This window comes from Tyto alba, unplaced genomic scaffold (genome assembly GCF_018691265.1).
Source record: "Tyto alba isolate M040663 unplaced genomic scaffold, T.alba_DEE_v4.0 Super-Scaffold_34, whole genome shotgun sequence".
In the NCBI taxonomy this organism is placed as follows: domain Eukaryota; kingdom Metazoa; phylum Chordata; class Aves; order Strigiformes; family Tytonidae; genus Tyto; species Tyto alba.
In genome coordinates, this window is record NW_024881309.1 from 4093400 (window position 1) to 4101475 (window position 8076).

An 8076-nucleotide genomic window follows, 5' to 3' on the forward strand; every position below is an offset into this window, starting at 1 on the left:
GCTTTGAAACCAATTTTGGCATGGGGAAAAAGAAAAAAAAAAAAAAAAAAAGAATTTAAAAAAAAAAAAAAGAGAGGAAAAAAAAAAAAAAAAGGCGAGGCAGCGGGGAAATAAAATGCGCTAAAAAATAAAAGTTCGGTGAAAGTTCAACTCCCCCGGCAAACCGGACTGTTAGTAAACCCCACACTGAAACCCTGGTGCGGTTTCTCGGTAGTGGCAGGAGCACCAGGAGGTTTAGCAGCGATCCGTGCCCTGGGCCAGCCCTCCTTTTCCTCCTCCTCCTCTTCCTCCCCCGCCCCCCCGCGCTGTATAAATACGCGCGGTCCGCCCCGCCGCTCCATATGGTCCCATTGACCGTACTGGGATTTACTCGTCCCGTCGTGGCAGAGCCGTGCCCGGGCCCGTCCCGAGCCGTGCCCGGTACCGTCGCCGTCCCCGAGCCGCGCCCGGTGCCGCGGCCACCGCGCTCCGCTCCGCTTCCCCCCCCGCCCCGGCTCCGCGCAAGATGCGCCGGGCGCTGCTCCGCGCGCCCCGACGGCGCTGCCTCCCGCTTCTGCTGCTGGTGGTCACGGTGCGTGGGGCCGCGGACCGGTCGTGGGGAGCCCGCGTGGGTGTCGGGGGGAGCCCCGGGACCCCCGGCGGCGCCGCTCGGTGTTGCCGCGGCATGCCCGGGCTTGCCGCACCGTCGAGGGGCATGGGCCGCCGGGCTGGGAAAGGGTCCTGGAGCGGGGGGTAAAGTGGGGAGGGGGCAGCAGGGGTGGTTGGGGGGCTGCCTTGGGCTGGGGGTGCCGGTTCAGTCAGTCGGGGGGGGGGGGGGGGGAGAGGGCTGTGTGAATTGGGGGGTGCCCCTGGGTGTAAATGGGGCTGGGGGCTTACCTGGGGGAGATCTGGGGGATTTGGGGGGTGGGTGTGTGTGATCTTTATCAGCGATTATGGCAGGGCAGGATCAGGAGGTAGGGGCTCCTGTGGGTTAGAGGCTATGGGGGGGGAAGCTGGGGGTATAGTGGGGCTCACCTGGTCCAGGTGTGGGGGGAGCCGGGGTTATGGGGGGCTCACCTGATCTAGGGGCTCATCTAGTCCAGGGGATGTGGGGGGCTGAAGCTCTAGGGTGGCTCGCAGGGCACGGGGTATGTGGGGGAAACTGAGGCTACGGGGGGGGACACCTGGGCAGGTGGGGACTGGGGGGGGGGGGTGTCACTTGGGCAAGGCCCATGGGAGGGGAGCAGGGGTATGGGGGCTCACCTGGGCACGGGGGGTGGGGGATGAGGCCGAGGCTGTGGGGCAGGGGGGAAGCAGCAGCGTGGAGGTGGGACGGGAAGGGTGATCTCAGCCCTCGTGGGTGTGGGGCAGCGGGCGAGAGCGCAGGCGCTTGGGCCGGTGGTGGCGTGAGGGCTGGGGGGTTCAGAGGTGACGTGGGGCTGGAAGGCTCGAGCGCTGCCTCTGCAGGGGATTTCCGCTCCTTTTGCTTCCAAGCCTTGTTTGCCATTCTGTGCCGGGATCTCATGGCCATGACAAGACCGCGCGGGATGTTTGAAAACATCGGGCATGGGTGTGGGCAGCTCTGGGCTGCTTGGTGCAGGAATTCTGCCTCTCCAACATGCCCAAATGATGTCCAAACCCTGAGCGCTGCTGACTTTTCGGATAGAAAATCCCACCTGCCGTGGGATTTTCCCATGTCTCCCCGTGGATTGAGTGTTGCTATAGAGCTCAGAAATACCTAAAGTCTCGTCTCACCTGAAGTCAGTGGGATCCTGCCCTGAGTTTTACCCGGGGGATCCTGCCCTGAGTTTTACCCGGGGGATCCTGCCCTGAGTTTTATCCCAGGACTGACCTGTAATCCTGCTGCTGTGAGGGAGCACGGCGGAGCCGTGGTTGCAGCTCCCATGGTGGAATTACTCTCGCTTAAATCAGCACTGCCCGTGACAGGTTTTTAAAAAAGAGTCAGCTTCTCATCCAGTTCCTTCCCTATGTTGTTTATCAGAGTTTATTTAGACTTGCCTCATAGACTCAGACCTTACTAAACGCATCACCTAAGGGAGTGCTCTTAACAGTTTCTTCCTTTTTTCCCCCCTCTTCTTTTTAATAAAAGAAAAGGGGTGAGGGAACCGATCAGGACTGATGATGCCCCACGTGGTAATCATACGATATTGTGGCTGCGGTTCCTTCCTCTGCTCACCAATGCTTGTTGCATCATGCCTGGACCTGGCCAACAAGCTCCTGAAGAGGAATGCCGCTGGATCTCTTCATTTGCTGGAGCTCCAATTTCATCTGCAGGAAGTCTGGGGGGAAAATCCCTGCGTTCATCAGACGTGTGCCCTTGGAGCAGGGTCTCTTGCCTGTCATCTCACTTATCTCTGGTCCTTAACACTGCTGGCTAAGAGCCTCTCTTGCTACAATCCAGGGCCGCATATCAATGCTGCATAAATGTTCATTGATGGTCAGGAGTTCAGCAAGGGGTCAGTCCTCTACTGTAGGGTCCAACTCCTTCCTTGGGATCACTTCAGGAGAAAACCAAATTGGGGTTGGAAGAAAAGTTCAAAGCTCGATGCTTCCCAGAGCTTTTTCTTTGGACCTGATTATCCAGAAGGAAGAGGCTTTTAGCTGGTGAGGGTATTGGGGATTCCTGTGCCTGGTAATTCCTCTGCCTTGAGGCAACGTTGCTTTCTTGGGATGTTTACTGTGGGTGAAAACTACGCTTGAATACCATTGCGTCTCGCCCACGGCTCCCAGCCTGGTTTCTCCCCGTGCTTTGCAAGACTGATAGGTTAGTCAGGGATGGCAGCCCTCGCCTGCCAAGGGCTCTGTGGTGGGATGATGTACTTGAACTGCACTTGCTGGGGAAAGTGGTGTGGGCTGATAACCTTATCGTGCACTTCTGCAAGCTCTGCTGAGTCGCTGTTTCATGAAAAGCAATGAAATCCTGTGCCTAAGGGGCCTTTACAAACAGTGGATAATGTTGTGTTGTTGCTCTGATCACCTTCACGGCCTGGCAGAGTTTGAGTGGGGAAGAAAGACTTTTTTTTATTCCCTCGTGGGGACAGTGAGGCAGTGGGACAGGCTGCCCGGTCTGAGTCCCCAGAGACTTTCAAGACCAGAGTGGGTAAAGCCCTGAGAGCTGCTTGTGGCCGAGAGGTAAAATCCAGACTTATCTCCTATACTGGATAGAAAAGCACTTTATAAACTTGCAAACCCTCCCGGCCAGAGAAAGCAGCAGTGGGCAGTGCGGAGCTAGAAGCCATTGGAGGGAAGTGGATTTGATCCCTCCAAGCAGGGCTCTGGAGACGGCCCCGTTCCGTTCCTGGGCTGGCCCGGGCTCGGGGGCGTCTGTGCTGTGGTGGTGGGAGGGGGGATCGCCCTTTCCATGGCCTGGCCGGTCTCGGCGGTGTTGTTTGTGTCACCCTCTGCAGCCTCGTGACAGTCGGACCTGCTGCTGCTGGTGCTCACACCCTTCCTTGTACAAGTGTGGGAAGTGTCTGGAGAGGAGGGGGGGGGGGGATGATCTGCTCTGTAGATGGCCAGGCTGGCCCAGGGGATGGCGGGACAGCTCGGGACTCTATTGTTTCAGCCTTTCAAGGCAGCTTCTGACTCACTGAAGAAATATTTGCTTTAAGATGCAGGTTTTGTTCTCTGTGTATGGGAGGGGAAGGGGAAAAGCACGTGCAGCACACAGCGTGGCCAGGCACCATCACACCCTATAGCCCAGGGAAGGGGGCAGAGGCTGGAGGTGGGGGCAGATTTATATCCATTTCTATCCATGGAGCAGCTGTGCTAGTTGAGAGGCCAAGAGTATTGTCCCCCTTGGGGACACTGGGGTGCCCAAAGGCCCTCCAAACCCTGACGGGGTGAGTGCCCGCTCCTGTTCAGCATCATCCCCCTGCAGCTGGAGTGACCCAGCCGGCACAGAAATTGCTGAGCCAGCAGAAAGGTGCATGGTGAGCTGGCGGAAACGGGGCCGTTGGCTTCCCTATCCACAGCAAGATAATGGGGATGACACGGAAACGCTGGAGGCCGTGCTGTCCCGCGGGAGCCCGGAGCAGCCCGGGTGTTTCTTGTGGGCACAGAAGCCACGTACCAGCCTTGACACGGGGCTGGTTTCCTCCCCACAAACGCCCTCCCTGCTCCACTTCCCTACCCTTCCATTTTCTTCAGTGCTGTTGGTTCACTCACTCAGAAATTGGGGAAGGAAAGGAGGGCCTGATGTTATCCTAAGGAAACATTAGTGAGCCTTTACCTTGCTGATAACCTGGCATGCAGGAATCCCTCTGCAAACCTCCTCCTGATGCTTTGCCAAGGAAATAACCACCCTCGTATGGGGAAAGTGCCCTTCACTTGTGGCAAGGGGAGGTCTGGCCACCAGGTCCAGCGGCTCTGAGCCATCCCAGAGCTCCTCTCCTGCTCTGCCTGAGCACAATGGGCAGAGCAGCTCTTGCCCTTCTCTTTCTTCCCTTGCCCGATGGACTTGGGGTGGTTTTTAACCCAAGTTTTTCCATATTTTTTTAACAGGAGATTCTTTTGAGAATAGATGCAGCAGCACTGAATAAGAGGGACCCAAGCAGGGGAGGGGAAGAGTTTTACCAAGTCCAAGACAGAGACCACTATTGCAAGAAGTGCCCCGCGGGTAAGATGGTCTCAAACATCGATCACACCCCGTGCAGCCTCACCATGTTTATGCCTGCAGAGCCCCTGTGTCCTTCCTCCTCGCGAGGAGGCAGTGAGTGCTCCAGCTCTCCCCTGCTATGCCGTAGTGAGATATGAGGACTCATTCTGGGAACATTTTCCTTTTGATGGTTCCTAATTTGCCTCTTAACTCCCCTAGCAGTGGAATCAACTCGCTGTCTGGAAAGACCTCGCCATCCTGTGCTCTATGTTCACAGATACACCGTTTCTTTCTCCTCCTCTTCTCCAACACCCCTTCCTGCAGGCACTTACGTTGCAGAGCACTGTGAAGAGCAAAATGGCTCCAGCAAGTGCTTGCCATGTAAAGAAGATGAATACATCGAGTATCCAAATGACTTTCCCAAGTGCCTTGGGTGCCGGACGTGTAGGGAAGGTAAGAGCTGGTGTGAAAGAGGGTGATGCTGGCTGATAGCACGGGCTGGGTTCAGCTGAGACCTCTCTATTTAAGAGCACGGTCCCCAAAGAGTGGCTCAGGCTGCGGGGAGCAGGCTGGCTCTGGAATTGGTGTAGCGGTTTGTGCCAGGCCTGTGTCTCTGTTCGATGCAGCATCCCTTGTGCAAAGCTTGGACACGAGACCTCCAGCAAGGACCGGGAGGATTGGGCTCACGGCAGCGTTGTAGGCTGCTCATGGAGCTTTGATGCAAGCATTGCTTTTCTCTTGGGCACGGTGAGGTGTGGGGCAGGAAAGGGTAAGGCTGAAACTCACTAGTAGAGAGTGACTTGGTGTTCCCCAGGCATGTGGGTCAGCTCGGGTCGTTAGCCGCGTTAACGAAGGAAGCGTTTGGAGGAGCGTGGTGTGGAGGGGCTGGGGTAGAGCGGTCTCTCCTCTCGCCCGCAGATCAGGTGGAGCTGAGTCCCTGCCAGGCGGTGAGGGACACGCAGTGCGCCTGCAGGAACGGCACTTTCTGCTCCCCGGACCACCCCTGCGAGATGTGCCAGAAGTGCCGGCCCCGGTGAGCTGGGCGACGCGGCGGGGTCCCGCCGGGGTCTGCGCTGGGAGCCCCGGCCCCTGAGCCTGCCCCGTCTCCCCCCTTTCCCAGGTGTCCCAAGGATGAAGTGGAGCTGGCTCCCTGCACCCCACACAGCGACCGCCAGTGCGGTCCCCCCACCACCACCTCCAGCACCTCTAGTAAGTGGGGGGGGGCTGCTGGAGGAGGGAGGACAGGCGGAGGGACGGGGGTGTGAGCTGCTGCTGAGAAGACCAGGAGCAGCTCCCCACGCCCCCGGTTTTATTCACTTTAGACAACTTGATCATGGCCGCCTCAGTGGCCTGCTTTGTTGTGCTGCTGGTGGTGCTCATCTGGGTCGTCAGGAAGTACTGCTGCTGCCGTTCCCCAGGTGAGCACGGGGTGCAGGGGACCCCCCAAACGCTCGCCCTGGCCGGGGGGCTCTGCGTGGGTGTGGGCTGGGTGGGAAGAGGGACCTGCCTGGGGAGAGAGGGATCACAGCACTGTTTTCATCTTCCAGGGGATGGGAGAGACCTGAGTGGGAAGTCCTGCAGCGTGGTGGTGAGTTGGGGGGGGGGGGGATGTTGGGGTTGGGGGGCTGGCGGCTCCATTTGTGGGACTGGGGTGAGGTCCCCCGTGCCCTTCACTCCCCACTTTGCCTGCAGCTCCTGGGAGGGCTGGAGGAGCAGGGGGCTGAGGCTCACCCTTGCAGGAGCTGGGCCAAGCAGAGGAGGGTCTCTGGTAGTGCCCTGCCGTATGTGGGGTGCTTGCAGCCCCCTCTCCAGTGCTATTAACCCTCCTGTGGCAGAGGGGCTGGCACATCCAGGGTCCCTGGTGGGGACCCCAGGTTAAAGGGAGGGCTGTGCTGGACTGGGGCCCCTTCAAGCTCAAGATGAGCAAGCGAGTCACGCCCTTGAAACCACGGCAGGGTCCTGCCACCATAGTCGGTCTCCCTGAGGGGGCTGGTGTGCGCCCTGCCCTCCCGGGACCACCCGACTCGGCTGGTTTGTGCTTCTCTCCTGCCGCAGGACTACGTGGTGCGGCAGCTGACGAGGTACCAGAGGGGGGGCCTGGGGACACAGGACAACATCCGCAACGAGCAGTACTGGGATCAGCTGCTCCCCAGGGCGTCGGGTTCGGTGACTCCCAGCGCTCCGGGGCCGGAGGTACATGAGAGTGCCCCTCTGCTCCGTGGTGCTCAGCTGAGGTCTGAATGTTTCCTCTGCCGTCACCAAGCTGATCAGCTTGGGAGGGCTTCCAGGGCTGGACCGTGGTTTCTGCATGGAGACAGCGAGGGGTTTCTTGTCCTTGCCTTGGGTTTAGGACTGCCAAATCCGCTTGTTGCAGTCAGCTGCCAGGGTCCTCTGCAGATTTAATGCTGGTGCTGAGCAAACAGACAGCTCTTCTCCCCCTGACTGGGACCCACGAGGCAGCTCTCCCCTGCTCGTGGCCTGCTGCCATGCCAAAGCTAGGAAACGATGGGTGTCCGGGGGCGGGTGTGTGATGATCTCCTGCCCCATCAGCCCCCGGAGAGAGGGATAGGGTCTCCAACCCCCTCATTAACGGGACCTGGGGACAGCATTTGTGCTGGCGCTTTGGTGGGTGCTGTAGGATGTTGTCTTTCCAGGTGATGGTGCCGAGGACCTCAGATCCCAGTGTGAAACCCAGGAGGAATCTGGTTCCAGTGCAAGGAAAAGACCCCGTTACCAGTAAGTGTTGGGGCCCAAGGGGTGTGCTGGAGGGGCAGGGAAGGGGCGAGCCTGCAGGATGAGCTTTCTGGGCAAAATCCTTTCTGACCCAGCTGTCTGTGCTCTACCCTGTTCTCTGAGCTTTTCCCTTCCCCTACTCTAGTTTTGCGACGCTCTTTTGACATCTTTGCCCGAGATGTGCCCTACAAGGACTGGAAGAGATACGGCCGAGCCCTTGATCTGCTGGAGAACGACATTGTCCTCGCGGAGATGAACGACAGGTATTCACTGGAGCCCTTCTTCCAGATGCTCAACACGTGGCAGAACAGAGAAGGGATGAACGCCTCTGTGAACACGCTGCTGGAGACCCTGCACCAGATCAATCTCGGAGGGATTGCAGAGGACATCTCCTCCAAGCTAGTCCAGCAGGGATATTTCCAATACGAAGTGAGCTGAGGAGCAGGGCAAGCCCTGCATCTTCCTACTTTAAGCTGCAGACACGAATACCTCTAAGAAAACTTGAGTTTTGTCTTTTTATAGCTCTCCTTTGGCGCTTTTCTTTTTGAAGCCATTGTACAGTTCAGCTGAGCCCAGAGGAGTTGATCCTCTCATGAAGCACAAACCTCATGGTCCTCTCTGCCAAAACTGTGGGCTCGATGTTGGTGCTTCCTTGTGAAATCCAAACTGACGCCTTGATTTCACTGGATCAATGCAAAGAGCCTAAAACTACTGCAAGCTGCTTCCAGGACTGTCTCACTTGGAAG

General features: G+C 58.1%; 1 protein-coding gene across 1 annotated transcript; it reads left to right on the top strand.

The window, feature by feature from the left end:
- Positions 1 to 355: 355 nt before the first annotated feature.
- LOC116959736 (tumor necrosis factor receptor superfamily member 10A-like) lies at positions 356 to 8076 on the top strand. The gene is made up of 10 exons (XM_042801494.1): positions 356 to 571; positions 4504 to 4618; positions 4922 to 5050; positions 5516 to 5630; positions 5718 to 5806; positions 5920 to 6015; positions 6145 to 6185; positions 6653 to 6790; positions 7252 to 7333; positions 7476 to 8076. Exons 1-10 carry the CDS (start codon positions 506 to 508, stop codon positions 7766 to 7768), a joined length of 1164 nt encoding a protein of 387 aa, XP_042657428.1. The 5' UTR covers positions 356 to 505; the 3' UTR covers positions 7769 to 8076.

Coding starts and splice junctions, on each gene's coding strand:
- LOC116959736 (XM_042801494.1), top strand. CDS start 506: ATGCGCCGGGCGCTGCTCCGCGCGCCCCGACGGCGCTGCCTCCCGCTT. Junction 5,051..5,515: donor GTGCCGGACGTGTAGGGAAG/GTAAGAGCTGGT, acceptor TCTCGCCCGCAG/ATCAGGTGGAGCTGAGTCCC. Junction 7,334..7,475: donor AGGAAAAGACCCCGTTACCA/GTAAGTGTTGGG, acceptor CCCCTACTCTAG/TTTTGCGACGCTCTTTTGAC.